We start from the raw sequence: 18453 nt of genomic DNA, 5'->3' as shown, positions 1-18453 counted from the left end.
TAGAAAACGAGTTGCGTCTCGCGGTGTTTTAAACGTACGTCTGAACGTTAGATCCCCTCTCCTCCCCCCTGCCCCATCACATGCTCTCGGCAAAGTGTGTACATATGTGTATGTGTGTATGTGTGCGCCGCCGCTCCGGCGGATTTTTACAGCGTCTCCGTATTTCGCGGCGCCGTCGCGGCTTGTAACCGTAAAGAAGGGAGACACGGCGACGTTACACTGCGAGGTGCACGGCGATAAGCCGGTTACCGTCACCTGGCTGAAAGGCGGCAAAACCGAGCTGAATCCCTCGACGAATTACCGGTAAGTCGAGATTAACCGCGACGAAATCGTCGGGAGCGGAGCGGAGCGGCCGCGGATCCATGAGCGCCGGCAATCGATGCGCGATGAATTAACTAAAGCGCGGGTGGACCGCGCGCGCGGAATCTCTGCCGCGCCGCGTCGCGTCGCGATTCTCATTAAATTATCATGCTGCCGGCATTTTCGCGGCGAGCCACGTTTATATCGCGAAGCGGCGCGGCGCCCCGTTGCGAGCAAGATCGATCGTATCGGCCGGAATTTGACAAATGAGATATGACGGTTAAGATATTAATAATGCATGTCGGGCTTATATAACACAGAGAGAATAAACCGAGCGCGCGCGTTCGCGCCAAGTGAATCCACTCGAGAGGGAAAAGAGCAAAGTCAAAGAGCAATGGGATATGTATCGCCGATCGGAAATCCGATTTATTAGCGGGAAAATACTGAAATATATACATGTACCGTGTCCGAAAAGGGGAGAGTTTCCCCTTACCGGCGTTGAAGGGAATTAGCATTTCACACAAGGATGCGGTGTCGCGCGTGCATGAATATTTCATACTTTTCACGGCGTTCATAAAGTTTCTAATGGATTCTCGTAAATCCGCAACAAAGCGTCGCAGTGAAGCAGGAGGTGACGCCGGACGGTGTGATCGCGCAATTGCAAATCTCATCGGCGGAGGCTTCTGACAACGGCGCTTACTTCTGCCAAGCGAGCAACGTTTACGGCCGCGATCAGCAGCTGGTGCAACTTCTCGTGCAAGGTACGGGGTTTGTAGGTCAATTCCCGTCCATTGCTCCGATATAGAATAATTGAATTCCAAATGCGATACTTGCGCTCTGTATAGAGATAATATATATCTATAGTATGTGTGTGTGTGTGTGTGTGTGTGTATATAAATGGACGCACGAGTGCATTGATATCGGATTGCACACGTTTTAGAGCCGCCACAACCGCCGAATGCCCTGGAAACGGCCATGGTGGCGAGTCGAAGCATTAACGTTAAATGGCAGCATAAGGCGCAGGACACCAGTGAGGTCACCAAGTATATTCTCCAATACAAAGAGGGCGAAGGTAAGTTGGTGGACAATGCATACGGGTGTTACGAGGGAAACTGCGGCTCGTTGAAATAAAGCGGATTACGAATGGACGATATAACACAGTCGTCGGTCGTTCCGAGGGAAGAAATCGATAAGTAATTTATTCACTCGCTCGATGATATATATTCCACCGTATTTGTCCATTTTGGAAAAATCGCTTCCCGCACCTGCTCGACGATCGTTCCCAGCGCGAAGGTCGACTTCCGCGAATGCGCAATCTATAATAAATTTGCATCTGAGCGGGAGTTCCGATGATTTCTATCACTGTGTCGTCTGACAATTCGAATCGTCGATTCGAATCGGACCTGCCACCAGGTGGAATCTGGCAGCAGCAAGAATTTACGGGGCCGCCATTGCCGTACGCGGCATTAATTGACGACTTGAAACCCGCCACGAGGTACACCATACGCGTGATAGCGGAAGGGCCGGCTGGTCGGTCAGTCCCCTCGGCGGAGCTCGTCGTCAGAACAGAACCGCAGAGACCAGCTGGTCCGCCGATGAATCTCGCAGCCAGAGCGCTCTCCTCGTCTGAGATCCTCGTCACCTGGTCACCGCCGTTGCCGGAGCTCCGTCACGGTGACATACAGGGCTTCAACGTCGGCTACAGAGAAACAAGGTAGTGTGGAGTCGCCGATGCGCTGAAACGGATCAACCGTGAAATTGTGATTGAGTCGCGTCCAAATTTAAGACTTTCCTTTCTCCCCCTCATTCTTTCCTACCGTTGACACTCAACTGTTCTCTTCTGTTTCAGCCTGAACAATCCGTCGTACAACTTCAGCTCCGTGTCGGGCGACGGAGAGGAAGGCGGCGGCGAGCTTCGACTGACAGGTCTCAGGCCTTACACCAGGTACACCTTGGTCGTTCAAGCGTATAATCAAGTCGGACCAGGGCCTCTGTGCGAGCCGTTACTCACGCAGACTTTGGAGGACGGTAATTACACAATTAAGAGATCGTACACTACGGCGATTAAAATAATTAATTCTATCTTATCATAATTAAAACATAATTATACAATTATAATAGTTGTGTCTTAAGAGACGGTGACCTCGTATATAAATACTCGTCTTTTGTTCCCTGAAATCTTCTTTTCATCCGTACATCTTCCATGTTGATCCGTTTTATCTTCTCATTCGTCACCTTCTTCGATTCGAACGAGAAGCGAGTTTCCAAATCACGATTGGTTCCAGTGCCTAGCATGCCGCCGGACGACGTGAGATGCGCCGCGCTTACCTCTCAGTCGTTACAAGTGTCCTGGCAGCCGCCGCCTAACACGCACAGCAACGGCATCATTCAGGGCTACAAACTGAATTATGAGCCGATCTTGGCGGACGCGTGGCGAGGGGTGGACGAGATGGAGGTGATTACTTCGCCGCGATTCGACGGTTCACTTTGCGCGTAATCTCCTAATCCGAATCGATTAATTAATCTCGCCATTAGATGCGCAAGACGAGTACTCTGACGGCCGTTCTAGCCGGGCTCAGGCGGTACACTAATTACACCATTCAGGTGTTGGCTTACACCAGAGTCGGGGACGGTGTGCCTTCCGCGACGATTTATTGCCAGACGGAGGAAGATGGTGATACATTTGAATATCTTACAATAATTTTCTCTCTCTCTCTCTCTCTCTCTCTCTCTCTCTCTCTCTCTCTCTCTCTCTTTGTTTCTCTCTTCCTCTGCCTCTCGATTGAAGCCCAATAAATATTTTCTTCGCGCCATGTTTGTTTCAGTGCCGGGAAGTCCGGCAGATATTAAAGTCGTCGTGAGCTCGCCGCAGGCTCTTTTCATCTCGTGGCTGCCGCCGCTCGAGCCGAACGGGGTTATCACGAAATACAATCTTTACACAAGGTATCGAATATAAATAAAAATTCGTGTTGCCCTTCGCGCCTCTCGCCCGCCTCCGCATTTGCGCGGCATGACATTTTGCGCGGCAATACCGATACCGTTTATTCTCGCGAAACACGATAGATTATACATGTTCGTTCCGTGTACGTGCAACAAAGCTTCCCGCTCGATCGCGAGTTCGCAATTTTCGTTAACCGTAAATGCCCACAGAGTGATGGACGGTCGGGAGGAGCTGAATCACGGCAAGAAGTCCTTGCCGTCGACGAGCACGTACTTCGAGGCGACCGACCTGCAGCAACACGTGGAGTACCAGTTCTGGGTGACCGGCAGCACCCGCGTGGGCGAGGGTCACAGTTCGAAGGTGGCCGCTCAGGTGCCGACGAATCGAGTGCCGGCAAGGATCACGTCCTTCGGCGGGCACGTGGTGCGTCCGTGGCGGGGTTCGGCCACTCTGGCGTGCAACGCGGTCGGCGACCCGACGAGGGAGTGGTACAAGGGCACCACCGAGGCGATACGCACGGACTCGGCCAGGAACGTGCAGATCCTGCAGACCGGGGAGCTTGTGCTGTCGAACTTGCAGTCGCAGGACAGCGGGAATTACACCTGCCACGTGGAGAACTCGCAGGGCAACGACAAGCTGCATTACACACTGACGGTGCAAGGTAATCCCCCCCCCCCTGCCGCTGCTGCTCTTTTTTTCTCTCTATTCCCCTCGTCGCTTTCGCGTTATTTACCGCCAGCGTTCCGGAGCATTCTTCATTGTCGATCAAACATACAAACGGACATCTCGCGGCTCGACCGTGTGACAGTGAAATGTCTCGCCGTAATGATTATTTCTAATTTTTCGTCTAATTATCCGACGTCATTATATGACGTCGTTACTGTGCTGTTATATGACGACGTGTTATATAACGCCGATATATTCCGCTAAACAGATCTCCATAATGACGGCGGATATATTAAATCTCATTGCAGCGAGCAATGTTTAATTGTACTAGCGGCATACATTATGGATACGGTGTAAAATAACACCGAATGTTGCAGTGCCGCCTAGCGCGCCGGTGCTATACGTAACCAGCTCCACGTCGAGCAGCGTGTTATTGCACTGGAAATCCGAGCATAACGGCGGTGCGCCGCTGACGGGCTACACGTTGTATTATCGAACTACTCACGGCACTCTCGATGAGTTACAGTTATCTCGCCACGCTACCAGCCACGAGCTCAAGGTAAACTCGCCCGAGATTAATTCGCGGGTATCAGTCGCTGATGACGAAAGAAAGACGTTAATCCTAGACAACGGAGAGATGAGAATATTTAAAAACGTCAAATTAATTTTCAAAAGTTTCGTCCGAGTTTGCAGTGAAAATTCACTTTATCGCGTCCGATCGAAAGAAATTGCCCGTCGCTCGAGCAAACGGCACATAAAATTTGCACAGTCGTCGTTTATACTTCGCCTCGGTGTAGTTCCAGCAGCAAAACTTCGCAGCCGATAACCAGTCGAAAGCGCGACGGCGCGATTGAAATGAGGAAAAAAAAAAAAAAAAGAAAATAATTAACACTCAACGAATTGATGCAAATGAGAGAGTTATTCTCTTGAGTCTAGACCGAAACTCTCGACAGGCTGTTCGATAGGCTGCATTAAAAATCGAGAACGGTGTACACTCGTGATTTCCACCTGCGAATTAGGGCCTCCTCTGCGGCAACACGTATCAGTTGTACCTGACGTCGCACAACAAGATCGGCAGCAGTCCGTCGTCGCCGGTACTCTCCGTTCGAACTCAAGGCCAAGCCCCAGGAATTCCACCCGCGGCCGCCTTCCTCAGCCCGAATTCCACCACGCTGGTGCTGCGATTGCACGTGTGGCCCGATAACGGCTGCCCCATCAAGTACTTCGTCATTCAGTACAGGCCGGCGAACGAGTTCCACTGGACTCTGGTGTCGAACAGCGCCAAGATGCAACGGCGATTCGTGGTGACGAACTTGGCGCCCAGCTCGGTCTACCAGCTCAAGGTCGAGGCTCACAACGTGGCCGGTAGCAATCACGCGGAATTCACGTTCGTGACGTTGACGAAAGAAGGTGGTAAGTTTGAGAGTGGATCAGAGATCGATGTATAATTTTTCTTTCTCTTCTTTTCTCGCGCGTACAACGCGCGGATACAGAGCTGATGTGATTCCCGTCGGGAAATGCAGACGTCGGGTGGGAGAATGCGCGCGAACTCCCCGACGAGACTATCGCGTCGATCAAACGCTTATTTCCAAAAGCACTGTGTTCCTGTAACTTTGCAGAACTACCGCCCCCAGGATTGTCGAAGCGCGGCATAACGTCGGTTATGCCGTTCTACTCGGACGTGAAGGTGATTCTGCCGCTGATCGTGGCTACCGTCGCGCTGGTCGCCGCGGCGGTGATCGTTGCCTTTCGCTGGAGAAACAGTGAGTCCGATCTGACGAATACTGCACTTCTCCGACTTTTCTTACACCTCACAGCACCCTTTACCGTTAAATTTTCTCTGCGCAACCTTTAATCTCTTTTAATCCGATACCGCGATTGATCCGATGTACGCTGCGACGCAGTCTCGAGAGTGCATCTCTATCTAATTATCCCGATACATTCCCGTAATATATTTTGTGACGGAAATTGAGAAACTGGAAATGGAGAAACCTCCGCCTTTGCCAGGGTATTTGGGGGATCGAGTACAACGGCCGATGAAGGAGTCGCAAGAGAACCAGCAGAACGCCGAGACGCAGCGCGAGCGTTACTACGCCACGATACACAAGGTGGCACTGCAACAGACGGCGAATACGGGCGGCGGGCCCGACAAGATTCCAGGTGAACCTTTGTTACGATACGGACAACCAGCAGGTTTGGTACCCAATTTGGTATAAGCACTGTCGCGCAGGTAAGAGCCGGCCGCCTCTCTGGCGCCGCTCGGCAGTAAGACGGAAAGTCTTCCAAGAGAAGACGGTCTCGAGGGAGAATACTTTTTGAAACAGTATCCGAGCTGTTACGTCCCTCTGTCGTGAATTAATTTCCTCAATATCTGTCTTTTTTCTTTTTTGTTTTTATTTTCATTTCAAACGTGCTAATTATTCAGCGGTCTTGCACGTACTAATCGATCTTGCATGTGGGGGATCCGAGCGAATTTTCGCAAGTTTGCGAGTATATTCACAAGTGGATGGACGACCGAGAGAGCTAGCCCGACGCGATTTGAAAGGTAGGCAATGCCTCTGATGGGTTACAGAGACAGCGGAGGACATTTCGCCGTACGCTACGTTCCAGCTTTCGGAGGGTGGCGGGGGAAGCCTGGCAGGGTTGGGCGCATTGGGAGGACTGGGAGGCGCGGCGGAGGCGTCAGCGGCCGGGCTGCATCCGAACAACACTCTTCTGCACAGCTTCATGTATCACGAGCACGCCATGACCGAGGGATGCGCGAGCCCTCCACCGGCGGCGACGGTATTTACCGAATGTCCCATTTTCTCTCCCGAGTAATCATTATCGGTCGCTCTTCGAGTATTGCGAATTCGTGAATTGCATGGAATTCGAAATGTTAACGTGGAATATAATTTTTACACAAATAATCCCCTTCATTGGAACGTCCTCGATCGAAAGAAGCTTGAGGATTGGATAGAATAATGACGAGGGTCTCGGGATAAATTGTGGTCGTCGTAAATTGCGGTCAGCGTAAAGATGTGATTTGCGCAGAGCATGAAGAGCGTCTCGTCGAGAAGGCGACAGCAGAGAAAGCAGCAAACCCCGGGCGATGTCGAGAGCGACGAGAGCGAGTCTGACCCGGACCAACTGATCAGCTCCCGCACGGAGTCGTCGAATCAACTGGACGCTGGCAAATTAAAACATAGTGCGTTTCGCACCTATGACTCTCCCTACAATTCCCTCGCCTCGCAAGGATACGCCTTCAAAAGTGTACGAATCTCTTTTACAGTTCGCGCAGTCTCGGACTTTATCTATCACGGCACGTCGAGCACCTCTTCGGACATCTCTCCCATGTCGGAGCAGAAGTCGCTGCCGCGAAGGGGGCGGTCCAGGTAATGTCTGACAGAATGGACGAGCATAGAACTCACCCTTCCTCCCTCCCTCCCTCCCTATGTGGCCTCTCGGAGTATTTTTCACGCGGTGCCGAAGAAATCGTTCGAGAGAGAAATATTTTCGAGCGGTCGCAAGAAACCGTTCCGTCGTACTCGAGACTACACTTCCCAGAGCCACCATTTCCTCAAAGCCAAAGTCTCCCTCGTCAGAAGACACCCTCGCTCTCGCAATTGCCGCCTAGTAAGTTTCTCGTTTGTTTCTCTTGGCTCGTAAGATGGCACGTTCCCAGCAGGAGCTCTCTACGCACGCTACTGCCGCCGATCTCGGTCGCGGAGACCGCGTTCGTCAGCGGCAATCAGGGAACCGTGGTGCCCACGCCGGGGAACGGCGATCGGCCGGAGCTCAGCGAGGCCGAGTGCGACATCGATTCCCTGAAGAAGCTGAAGCTGGGCCTGAGGAGCTCCCTGTGGTCGCGACCGAGCGCTCAGAATAATCCCTCCTCGGATTACTCTATCGCCGTTTAATCTGCCCTCCCCATTCACCCTCTACCCCGTCCATTCCCCTCTCCCCCCACCCTGTCTCCCTGTACACGCGATATCGCTTTCCCACGATATATACAGCCCCCATCCTCTATTCTCCTTGTCGTAACCCCCGCGGGCCAAAGATTAGGTAAAATTGATCTAACCCTTCGTGTCTCGTCAAAGATCCCCTCGTGGCCGCGTAGGGCCACTCGACTGCCACGGCCACGTCTCTGTCGACGATAGGTAAATCTTGCGTTCTACTCGTTCACGGCGATCGATAAGAAGAGACATGTGTAGATCAGATCAAGAGGAGAATCAGATCGAAAGAACGAGGGTGGACGCGCGAGCAAGGGAGGACAAGGTCGAGCCGATAGAAAGAGAGAAAACCGACCGCTTACAGGTTACTTCAGGTTGTCACCATATGGGAACTCCTCGAGTCTCGGGATCTTCAAACGGAAGTCTTTAGCCATCCTCTCCATTCGTAAGCCATAAGTCTCAGATTGTTGTCCTTCTTAAACGCGAGCGCGTCGCCCCGTCGATCGATGTCGAGAGAGCTAGTCGAAAGTATCTAAGAAACGTACGACGTCTGTCTCCTCTTCCTTGCTGCGCGAGACGCGATGCGACGTTGCGCTACGCGTCGCGAGATATAATACACGTGCGTGGAGTGCGTGAGTGCGTGAATGTGAGTCCCGAGCGAGTGCGTGGATGATCGTCGAATCGCGCGTGCGAATGCGTGCCAAAACGACAATTTGCTCAGACCTGCTGCGAATCGTTCGCCGGCGGGCGATCCATTCGAGACCAAAGACTTAATCGTACGAACAGAGCACGGGAGAGTCCTTCGCGTATGACGAATAGAGAAGGTGGCAGGCTGCGTCCCCGCCTACGCTGCGGGGCCCCGCTCGTTACCCCGAGAGAGACCCTCTTCACATCCGCCGCGTCGACTTCTCGTTGTTACGCTTTGCGCGCATCCGTCTTACTTATCATAACTTTCCACGGTAATATTATTCCAATTTATGCAATTCCGATTTCGCAAATTTACTCTAATTTCATAAATTCGTTGGGACTTCCAAGGAAAATTTTCCAGGAGAGACATCAGTCGTCGGGAGAGTTGCGTTCTTAACTCTCGCAAGAACCTGTTCAGCTTGAAAAGTCGATCATTGTCTCGATTTCTCTCGAGTCGCGTTAAACTTTAATTCGTTCCATCTCTCTCTCTCTCTCTCTCTCTCTCTCTCTCTCTCTCTCTCTCTCTCTCTCTCTCTCTCTCTCTCTCGGGAAAGAGAAAAGAATATCCACTCTATACCTTGCCAAAAGAGTACTCCGCGAATGTAACGAAGCAGCTGGAAAGCCACCTTGTGAATATCACACTCGTCTGTGTTCGGATTGTGCATGCATGCTGTCAGGATCAGGACGAGATTACGTAGGAAGCGATCGGAAGAGAGAAAAGAAAGCAGAAGACTTCGTCTCGTTGATGGTTGGGCTCTGTTGCGTTGTAAAGTTTATATATACGTACGAATAACACCGTTGATTACTTTAAGCCCGTTATTAATCCTAAGACTTCTATGTAGAGTGTTTTCCGTGCATGGAGCGAGACGATCGAGAAGGAGAGTCGAGCGCGAAGCATGTTCCGTAATGCAAGCTCGTTTCCTGCTCTGTAAATTTAAGAGGAGGACCTGACCGCCGGGTTCCCCTCCCCCTCTCTCTCACTCTCTCTCTCTTTCTCCTTTCTATCTCTCTTTCTCTTTCTCTCACTCTCTCACTCTCATCTCAAATCTCTCTCTCTCTCTCTCTCTCTCTCTCTCTCTTTCTCTCTCTCTTCTAATGTCGCGCACTTCGACACTTCGTGAACCGACGCGACCAATCAATACAATATTATATTACGATAAGTTGTTGCACGTGCCAGCGAGACTCCGACTCTTCAGACTGAAATCGAAAGTACCGTAAAATCGCCGATAGAATTAATCGAACGCGCGTATCCTACTACGCCGTGAGCTTCCAATAACTTCCACGACACTGCCATAACCGCAGACTATTTGCGACTATTTACTGCCGTACGGAAAGGGGGCACTACATTATAGTCGAGGCCGCTTTACGTACCCCTCCGAGCGAAGAGCGAAAGAGAACAACAACAAAAAAGGAACAATGCGAAGAAAAAGAAACCATTTTTGTAACTTTTACCGAGTTCGAAGTGATGCGAGTTTTGAAGTGCAACCGTTCGACATACACATATATTCCCACACACATACACACACACGCGCACACACACACACACACACACACACACACATACATACACCCCCTTTTTCTCCCGCCGACGAACGCGTCACTCTGAATAGTTAAGTACATTATACGATGTTTTATATATCTCCGAAATCTGTGATGGCGCGCACAAGTACTTCCACTTTCCCGGTTTGTTTGAGCGCGAAAGAGACCGTGTACCACCCTCGACGTGCCACACGACAATTCACGATTTTGGCGAGAGAGAAATTCAGACGGGGTCGGAAAAGTAAGTTCGTTTGTCGAGCGACAACGTCGAGCGCGAAATTTTCGCAGAGCGGCGATGAAGGCGAGAACGAAGACGACGATGACGACGACGATGACGACGACAACGACGACGACAGCGACGACGATGAAAATCGAGGCGAGCCGTGTGCGCGACACTACGAAGACGAGGCCATAGGTATACGTACGTGAATACACATATATTTGAGTACACGGACATCAAGTCGCGTGCATACACAGCGGATGTACGACGCATACGTTAATGTATATAAGGGAAGCACATCAATCAAACTCGTAGTGTTCGATTAATTTGATAGAGCGAGACCACCAGCCCCTCCCCCTCCCCCCATCTGGTGGGGGAGAGAGATGCGTGTGGAGACGGCGTGCGATGAGGTGCGATTCGTCGCGCGGCGCGTTTGCCGGGCACTTTCCGTTGACGCAGGATTTTTCTATATTTTTCCCTCAGTCGTTTCTCTTGCGTCACGGACCGACCGAGTTCTGTCAGTCTCTCGTCGTGACCTTTCCCAGCGGGACCAGTCGCTCTTTGCTGCCGGTAATAATAATCGCGAGTGGACAAAATTTCTCAACGGTACGTACCAACGATCTCTCGAACGACCACCGATCAACGAATTTCTTACACACAAACGCACACACATACATAGACGCACACGTACACACGAGACTCGCGCGATTCTTTACGAGAGCAATCCGGGCTGAATCGTTGCACTACCTGCCCACTCTCCCCCCCCTCCCTCCCCCCCCCCGTTTGTCCGATCTCGTTCATTCGAGCGACACGTCAGTCTCTCTCGCATCTCTCGTCGCGAGCACGACGTAACTTTTTGATCCTTTTTACACCGTACCTTTACGTTACACCGCGAATCATTATACGGTCCTCGAATGAGATGATGCAGTGACATAACTCGGTGCATCCTCTCGCCCCACCCCCTCCCGCCCCGCGGATAATCCGCGCAGCGCTTCGAGAACGTCGCGCTTCGATTGCCGCGTCGACGCGCGTCGACGACACGTGAGTGAGCCAATCAAACGGACAATTGTTATTGTAAAACTACGATTAACGTCGTTGGAAAAGGAGAAAAGAGAAGAAAAAGAAGAAGAAGAAGAAGAAGAAGAAGAAGAGGAGGAGGAGGAAGGAAGAAGCGCAGCGGCGCGAAACGGTCCAGTCGTGGCGCGAGGTCACACACCGCGAGCTCCGAACGATAATCGAACTGCTGCTCGCGGACTTCCTCCCCGTTCTCCCGCGAGCGGGGAGGGGTGTTGTACGATTAAACGAATTGTGCGATTAAATTTAAACTGTATTAAATCTGTGGTACGGCGTTTCGATGCATTGTGTCGATCGTAGAATCGATTAAATAAATTGATATCGTGTAAGGTAAAGATCCGGCTGGATTCACTCTGGACGACCCTCGGCTACGCTCGACGAACACACATCTGCGGGCGAACGTGCCTCGCTCCTGATAATCTCCGGGCGGAACGTTCGGCATACACGAAGATCCATTCAGTATCCCGTCAGTTCCGAGAACGTGGAGTCCAGGTCGTCGCAAATGTACTTGTACTTCTCCTTCTCCTTCAGCAGGTAATCTGGAACGTCATCGGGACATCGGGTTAACACGTGACCTGCCACGTTGGGTTCCACTGCATTGTCTCAAAACTCTGAGTCTGAGTCAGCAGATACGAGACGAACGAACGCAATTCGTCGGTGGTCTCGTCAGCCGGTTCCCTGAATCGGCTGTGTATTGAATTTTTTATACGCAGTTGGTTACGCTTCACACGTGAATCGATCAATGCAGGCAGGATATTATAACGCCGATCACTAGTGATCGTGACAGTCAACGCGTCGAGAATTCGATTCGTTTGTGCTGGACTTGCAAGAATTGGAATTACTGCGAAAACACACGAACGAGAAAAATGTTACCTTCTCTCTTGTCTAACTCTTTCGCGAAGATTTTGACAGTTTTCTCGGCGAATATGGCACGCTTCTCGGCGACTTTCAGCTTCACCTTCAGCTCCTTCAGCTGCGCCTTGAACTCCTCCACCCTTTGATTAGCCTGCGGTGGTTTGGTTATTTTCCATTAACCTAATTTTGGAGGTGCAGATGCAGAGCATCGCGAAGTTTACGAACGGACTCTTACCTTTTCCTCGGATACCTCCAAAGACTTCAAGATATTCCCGACGATAAATAGCTCGTCCTCCCGTTCGATGATTTTCCTGAAACACAAACGACCGCGTGTTGACTTTTCGCTCGGTCTCCGATTTCAGTTTGAATGCTTCTACCATAATGCAAACGTTACGGAAAGAAAAAGAAAGTACGAAACGAATAAGTGCGCCTTCCGCAACGGCGCAGGACCTTTGGAAAGTGGGATACATCGTGAAGCGTTCCCGACACAAACTGAGAATAGATAGAGGTAGGATTCAGCGGAAAAGAACGCAGCCGCTCTATTTTTAGGGAATCGCGCTCGCGCGATACGTACGCCTCGCTCGATTTAACCCTTTCCTCCGCCGCCTCGAGCTCGTCCTCGACGAACGCCAATTTTCTCGATATCTCGTCCGACTTCGTGTCCGCGTCCTCGGCGATGAGCCTCGCTTCCTTCAACTGCGCCGTCAATTGGTCCATCCGCTCCTCGTCCTGCTTGCTCCTGTTCTCCAAGACCTTGCAGATGCTGAGTAAGAAGAATCTCACTTTACGTTTATGACCCTCGTAACCTTTCTCACGAGGGTAGTGACGATGTCACGCGTCAGCGAAAACGCAAGCCCCGTAACTCTAAAATGTTCGTGCGGCGCAGACGCCGTTAAAATAACTACTGCAGCTACATGATGAAACGAGAGCCCGTGTAGCGGTCGGAATCGAGGTCGTGAAAAACACGCGGTTTTAGGAAAAACTTTTCGGCATAGTTACGCGAAAGCGAAAGCAAACGGTCGTTACCGTTTCGCGTCCTCCGCGGTTTCCATGGCCTGCGCGAGCTTCGCCTGGGCCGACAAACGCCGCTCCTCGGACTTCTCCAGGTTCTGCATGGACTGCTGCATTTTTCTATTCAGCACCGCCAGTTCCGACTGTGTCTGCAATTACACATCAGTAATTGCTACTCGTAAGTAACCAAGTATTTACAAAACTCCTCTTCTAAGAAACTTCTACTTAAGTTCTAAAAAAAAATTTACTTAACACATAAGTAGTAAAAAGTATTCTTTTTTTAACGCGCCATTCGGGAAAGGTGCATTCAAGCTAATATATCACTTTAAAAAAATATTAAAAAATAAAAGCTTTACGCAATACGTAGCTGAATTTCATTTAATTTGATTTACTTCAAAATGGGTTTCATTTAACTTGTTCATTTCTAACGTTCAAACGTTCTTCATTTGTAAATACTTGACTATTTATGAACACCCCTAACGCGATCGGTTCAAAAGCGAGAAAAACGTATCTGGTTTTTCTCGTTCCTTGGTTATTCGTATCCAAATAATCAGTTCGAAGGCGCGAAGGAGGTAGACTCTTTCGATTTACACACCACGATGTAGACCCTCTCCTTCATCTCAAGATCCCTGTTCGACTTGATCAGCTGGGCCTTGCTCACTTCCAGATCGTGCTCCATTTGCAGCAGCTTCTTCGCCAATTCGCGCACCTCGTCCCTCAGCTTCTCCTCCCGGCGATTCGCCTCCTTCGCTTGCTGATCGCACAGATCAGCTTTGTCCATCGCCAGATCCTTCTCGAGCTTCAATGTTTGCAGCCGCTTCTTGATGGCGTTCATAGTTGCTTGATCGAAGGCTGATTCCTGCGCGTGTGTCCTTTATGTTGAAACCGAATTGAGTCGATGAGTCGACTCGAAAGTTGACTTCTCAACGGCTGTTCCTCCGGTATAATAATTCGATTCGAGTTTTATTTTCGCTTTCAGTTTTTTATCCAGCGCAAATGTCCGGTCGAGAGTGCTCCTTGAAGCGACGCACGTGAAACACTTTCACTTGAAAATCTCTTCGTCGCGTGCACTGAAGGAGAAAAGGACTTTCGACTTGAATCAACAGTCGAAATTTGCAATTACCGGATAGAGGCGGGCGAAGTGTCAAATGCAACGCTCACGGGTTACTGTACTCGGTGACCGATGAGAACAATGCTTTATAGGCTCGGCGAGAAATGCAAAAGGACAAAAGCGAGCGTTGCTTTAGTTAGACTCAAACGAATTCTCGGACTTCTTAAAACGCCGAGGCACTTTATTGTGTCGCCAACCGTTGTCGATCGCACGTCGATCGGTCGATCGGGCATTTGCTCGACATGCCGATTATTTCAAAAGCTATCGACACCTCGAGATATATTCATTTCGTAAAATCACAAAACAACATGCGGTAAAATATGATAAAATATGATAACAGTAATAACAATGTCCCCGGGCTATTCTTTCTATCGACTTTGTTACTTATTGAAATTGATAAGACTATAAACGAGATAATCAATAATAATATGCGTCTTTCACATTTCAAAAATTCGTTTAAATAAAGCTTTTTAAATAAAGCCAATGACTAATAAGTAAAATTATCGATAACTTGAGAAGATATATTATAATTTAGTGTCCTAAATATATAATAACTTTAAACGTTACTTTTTAGTTGAATAACACTAAAATATAAGTCGTTTAGCGATGTTCGTTTCCTCTTCTATTCGAATAAATATTAGAATTAAATATTAATTTATCAAATGTCGAATAGTAAATGTGCCGTACATGATATAGAAAACTCTCTATTGAAACGAAAACTAAACATTCTCTAATTGCTCTTCCTTTGTTCATTACGTATATTATTCATCTTTGAACATTTTCTTGATCAGCCTACCATCGTCAGCGACGATAATTGGAATGGAGTATCAGGATAAAAAGTCACAGGATAGAATTCGCATGATGTCATTTATTGAAAATACAGATTTCACATAGAACGATAAAAAGTTCGCGTGATGTCGTGAAGACGTAATACGCGCGCAATGGACGACAGCGTCCCTCCGACGGCTCTGAAAAAAGAGAGAAACAAACGAGATCGTCAGTGCGCTCGATCGACAAGGAGCGATTGATAGCACGAGCGACCATGAACCAGTTGCGCCACACTGGGCCGCCGCTCTTGGCAAGGTGTTAAACAAAACGAGGCGATTATAGCAAGCGGACGAGGTGCATATCAGCGTGTCCGTCAGTCGCGTTACTGCGCGGCCCGCGCGAAGCGGGTTATTTCTACTGGCGCTTATGAAGGCACTTCGCGGCGAACGCATGGTGGCACAGCACAGCAGCCTAAGCACGCGTAGATATACAGATAGCGAATAAGCGGAGGAGCGAAGCGAGGAATCAAGCAGCGAGGAAGAATCCTAGGACTCTAATATCCCGTCATCTCGGCGAACGTCGCGTCCATGTCGTCGCAGACCGCCTTGTACTTCTCCTTCTCTTCTCTGAGCTCGTCTGAAAGCGACAGAGATTGAAGCGTCAATGTATCGCACGAAGATCGTTTCCTCTTCGGGTGTCTCTTCGGGTCGATTAATACGTTGAATACAAACGAGGATGTGAAGCAAGCAGGATAAAATTCTTTCACTCGTTTCGCTCAGCAACAGCGCTCAAACACCGCGCTCTGTTACCGATCTCTCCTCTTTTGCACGCAATAGACTATGATAGAAGAAATTCTCTTTCTCCCACCTTCCTTCATGTCCACCTCCTTCAGCAACGCCTTCACCGTCCTCTCGGCCGTGATCGCGCGCTTTTCCGCCTCCTTCAGCTTCTTCTTCAGTAACTTTAACTGCACTTTGAAATCCTCCACTCGTTGATTTGCCTGAAATCACACCGATTGCTATGCGTATCGCGTAATGAACAGTGATGCAAGTACAGGTGTTTATAATTTGACGATTACCTTCTCTTCGGATACTTCAAGGGACTTGACGATGTTCTGCACGATGAAAAGCTCGTCTTCGCGCTCCACGATTTTACTGCAAAGAGACATACTTTTTTTTTTTTCTTTTTTTCTTTTATTGAAATAAACTTGTCGCGCGAATCTCGAACACGAAGCGGAACCGTATACGTACGCCTCGCTGGTCTTCACCCGCTCCTCCGCGGCCTCCAGTTCTTCCTCGACGAACTGCAGCTTCCTGGAGATCTCGTCGGACTTGGCGTCGGCGTCCTCGGCGATCAGTCTCGCGTCTTTCAGCTCCGACATGAGCTTCTCCATGCGCTCCTCGTCCAGACGACTCCTGTCCGCCAAGACGTTGCACATTCTACAACGTGAGAGAAACGCACGATGCAGACTTTCCGCTCTGTTCGTTGCAACACGAAATGCCGTTTGCAAAAGTTAATTCTCGTCGCGATTATTAACGTCGATATTAATTCATGAACCTTTGCGCATCGTCCGCGAGCTCGGTCGCGCGTGCCAGCTTTTGTTGCGCGGAGAGACGAAGCTCCTCTTTCTTGTGTAGACTCGCCTCGATCTCCTGCACCCTCTTCGTCAGGACAGTCCGATCTTGCTCCGCCTGTTGGCGTGTGACACACGCAAGCGAGAATGTAATACGATTCCTTATAGGAAATTCACGAGCTCGATATGACGATAGAGTTAATAATTTGAGCCTTCGGCATACCGTCAGAATCTCTCTCTCTCCCTCTCTCTCTCTCTCTCTCTCTCTCTCTCTCTCTCTCTCCTCTCTCTCTCTCTCCTCTCTCTCTCTCTCTCTCTCTCTCTCTCTAGAACCTAAGTTTAACTCTCGACTTCCTATCTCGAGGAACTTCAATCATTCGTGAAAACTGATTCTTCGCGACTTTTAATCTTTCCTCAAAGTTTCTCAGAGGGCAGAGAGAAAGTTTATCTTTTTGAAACAAATCACGAGCAACATTAAACGCAGTAGTCCTAATTATATTAATATTAATCGTTTAAATTAATTAATACCACCGAGAGGCGAATACCAAAGATTAAAATGTTGATGATCTGATCGGCTTATCGCCATATCAGTGACGGGAATCATCGATACGCACTCTGGACCAGGATTTCTCACATTGCTCCAGATCGGCGGTGGATTGCTCCAGTTGTGCCTTGCTGACAGTGTAATCGCGCTCCAACTGGGCCAATCGCTTCTGCAAGTCCCTGAGGTCGTCGTTGAGCCTGTCGGCTCTTACGTTCTCCTGCTTCGCCTTCGTCTCGTTCACTTCGACCTTCTCATTCGCGGCGTCCATCTCCAGCTTCAGCGCCGCGATTTTCTTCTTGATCGCCTCCATCGTGACGCGGGGCCTCGCACTCTTCCTTTATCGATTGTCTCTTCGAGTCGGTCTCGCGCGAAGCTGCAAGGCGATTTCAGACGGTGAGAGGAACCGAGCGACAGAAACAGAGCGCACCCCGCCGGCGATAATCGCGCGCTTGCGAGCAAAGCTCTCTCGAAACCTCGTCCTCGTCATGATTCTAAAGCCTGCGAAGATCGCTGAAAAAAAAAGTAACTATTCCATGCACTTTAGATGCAACGAGAAGGAGGACGTCGAGTGACGCAACCGATGCGCGGGGCATAACTATGGCACTACGCTCACCGCCCCGAGGTCACACACCCCGTCATTCATCAGCACGCGATGATACCCTTATCGTCACAACCCGCTCTGATCTCGCGCGCGCACACCCCGCGTTGAGCCTCGCGAGGACGCAACGCAGGCCCGACGAGCCGCGCATCTTCCGCTTTTCTCGCGATTAATCTCGCGGGCGGCGCCGGTGCCGGGACGGAGAAGCGAAATTCCTACTAAAGGGGGACAAACACTCACTGCGATCGCGATGGCGATGGTCCGCGGGGAGAATGCCACACAACCAGATGCCTTCGACAGCCCAGCTAAAATAAAACGAAACCGGTCACCGCCGGTGCCGAGTCGCTACCTCCTCTCTTTCTTCCTCGGAGACTCCCCGATCATCCAATCCAATTCTATAATTGCTTGGGGACTTTGGCCGACGGCCCGGATTCACCCTCCGGGCCCTCCGTCACCGTGGACTGCCTACGAAACGCGATATCCGCTCGCTCGTCCCCGTGCTATTCTCGGCCCCCCTCGAGAAGAATCCCGTTCCTGTTTCCCGACGACCACGTAACCGACGCCTCCTCGTTGTTGTAAACAGCCTCGCGACAGGCTCGCGATCGGCATCGCCGACGAGAGCCTCTGAAATGTC

At 50.1% G+C, this 18453-nt stretch overlaps 3 protein-coding genes across 12 annotated transcripts in view; 1 reads left to right on the top strand and 2 right to left on the bottom strand.

Annotated features, from left to right (window-relative positions):
- The window catches only part of Dscam2 (Down syndrome cell adhesion molecule 2), a 100921-nt gene extending 91876 nt beyond the window's left edge, over nt 1-9045 (top strand). For 3 of the 8 annotated variants that reach the window (XM_025300685.1, XM_025300691.1, XM_025300684.1), the window contains 17 exons: nt 153-303; nt 913-1061; nt 1241-1372; nt 1714-2014; nt 2150-2328; nt 2586-2755; nt 2836-2974; nt 3126-3243; nt 3451-3902; nt 4285-4466; nt 4927-5320; nt 5527-5670; nt 5915-6100; nt 6480-6691; nt 6941-7094; nt 7179-7281; nt 7557-9045. In XM_025300685.1, coding sequence (XP_025156470.1) covers nt 153-303; nt 913-1061; nt 1241-1372; nt 1714-2014; nt 2150-2328; nt 2586-2755; nt 2836-2974; nt 3126-3243; nt 3451-3902; nt 4285-4466; nt 4927-5320; nt 5527-5670; nt 5915-6100; nt 6480-6691; nt 6941-7094; nt 7179-7281; nt 7557-7806 — 3416 coding nt within the window. In that variant the 3' untranslated portion in view covers nt 7807-9045. The remainder of the gene's footprint in view (nt 1-152; nt 304-912; nt 1062-1240; nt 1373-1713; nt 2015-2149; nt 2329-2585; nt 2756-2835; nt 2975-3125; nt 3244-3450; nt 3903-4284; nt 4467-4926; nt 5321-5526; nt 5671-5914; nt 6101-6479; nt 6692-6940; nt 7095-7178; nt 7282-7556) is intronic. The other 5 variants (XM_025300689.1, XM_025300690.1, XM_025300687.1 and 2 more) reach the window with 4 other exon arrangements.
- Nucleotides 9046-11283: 2238 nt separating this feature from the next.
- On the bottom strand, nt 11284-14060 carry LOC105186233 (tropomyosin-2). Its single transcript, XM_011146291.2, has 6 exons — nt 13821-14060; nt 13241-13374; nt 12789-12977; nt 12450-12525; nt 12233-12365; nt 11284-11898 (listed from the first exon to the last, which is right to left on the bottom strand). The coding sequence occupies exons 1-6, from the start codon at nt 14058-14060 to the stop codon at nt 11816-11818; spliced, it is 855 nt and encodes a 284-aa protein (XP_011144593.1). The 3' UTR covers nt 11284-11815.
- A 1135-nt stretch (nt 14061-15195) lies between these two features.
- On the bottom strand, nt 15196-18205 carry LOC105186234 (tropomyosin-2). Of its 3 annotated transcripts, none has more exons than XM_011146293.2 (7): nt 18060-18205; nt 17292-17594; nt 16662-16795; nt 16355-16543; nt 16183-16258; nt 15972-16104; nt 15196-15740 (listed from the first exon to the last, which is right to left on the bottom strand). In XM_011146293.2, exons 2-7 carry the CDS (start codon nt 17529-17531, stop codon nt 15658-15660), a joined length of 855 nt encoding a protein of 284 aa, XP_011144595.1. In that variant the 5' UTR covers nt 17532-17594; nt 18060-18205; the 3' UTR covers nt 15196-15657. The 3 variants fall into 3 exon arrangements, with proteins under 3 accessions (XP_011144595.1, XP_011144594.1, XP_025156484.1); XM_011146292.2 differs by having other exon boundaries at nt 15196-15304; XM_025300699.1 differs by lacking the exon at nt 18060-18205 and adding an exon at nt 17835-18037 and having other exon boundaries at nt 15196-15304.
- Between the last annotated feature and the right edge of the window lie 248 nt (nt 18206-18453).

This window comes from Harpegnathos saltator, unplaced genomic scaffold (genome assembly GCF_003227715.2).
Source record: "Harpegnathos saltator strain DR-91 unplaced genomic scaffold, Hsal_v8.6 scaffold38, whole genome shotgun sequence".
Lineage (NCBI taxonomy): Eukaryota > Metazoa > Arthropoda > Insecta > Hymenoptera > Formicidae > Harpegnathos > Harpegnathos saltator.
Note: the sequence above shows the minus strand (reverse complement) of the source record. Positions and strands in the feature narration are given on the sequence as shown.

Coding starts and splice junctions, on each gene's coding strand:
- LOC105186233 (XM_011146291.2), bottom strand. CDS start 14,060: ATGAACGCCATCAAGAAGCGGCTGCAAACATTGAAGCTCGAGAAGGAT. Junction 12,526..12,788: donor AGGGTTAAATCGAGCGAGGC/GTACGTATCGCG, acceptor TTTGTGTTTCAG/GAAAATCATCGAACGGGAGG. Junction 12,366..12,449: donor TGGAGGTATCCGAGGAAAAG/GTAAGAGTCCGT, acceptor AAACCACCGCAG/GCTAATCAAAGGGTGGAGGA.
- LOC105186234 (XM_011146292.2), bottom strand. CDS start 17,531: ATGGAGGCGATCAAGAAGAAAATCGCGGCGCTGAAGCTGGAGATGGAC. Junction 16,796..17,291: donor GTGAGAAATCCTGGTCCAGA/GTGCGTATCGAT, acceptor ACACGCCAACAG/GCGGAGCAAGATCGGACTGT. Junction 16,544..16,661: donor CTCGCGGACGATGCGCAAAG/GTTCATGAATTA, acceptor CTCACGTTGTAG/AATGTGCAACGTCTTGGCGG.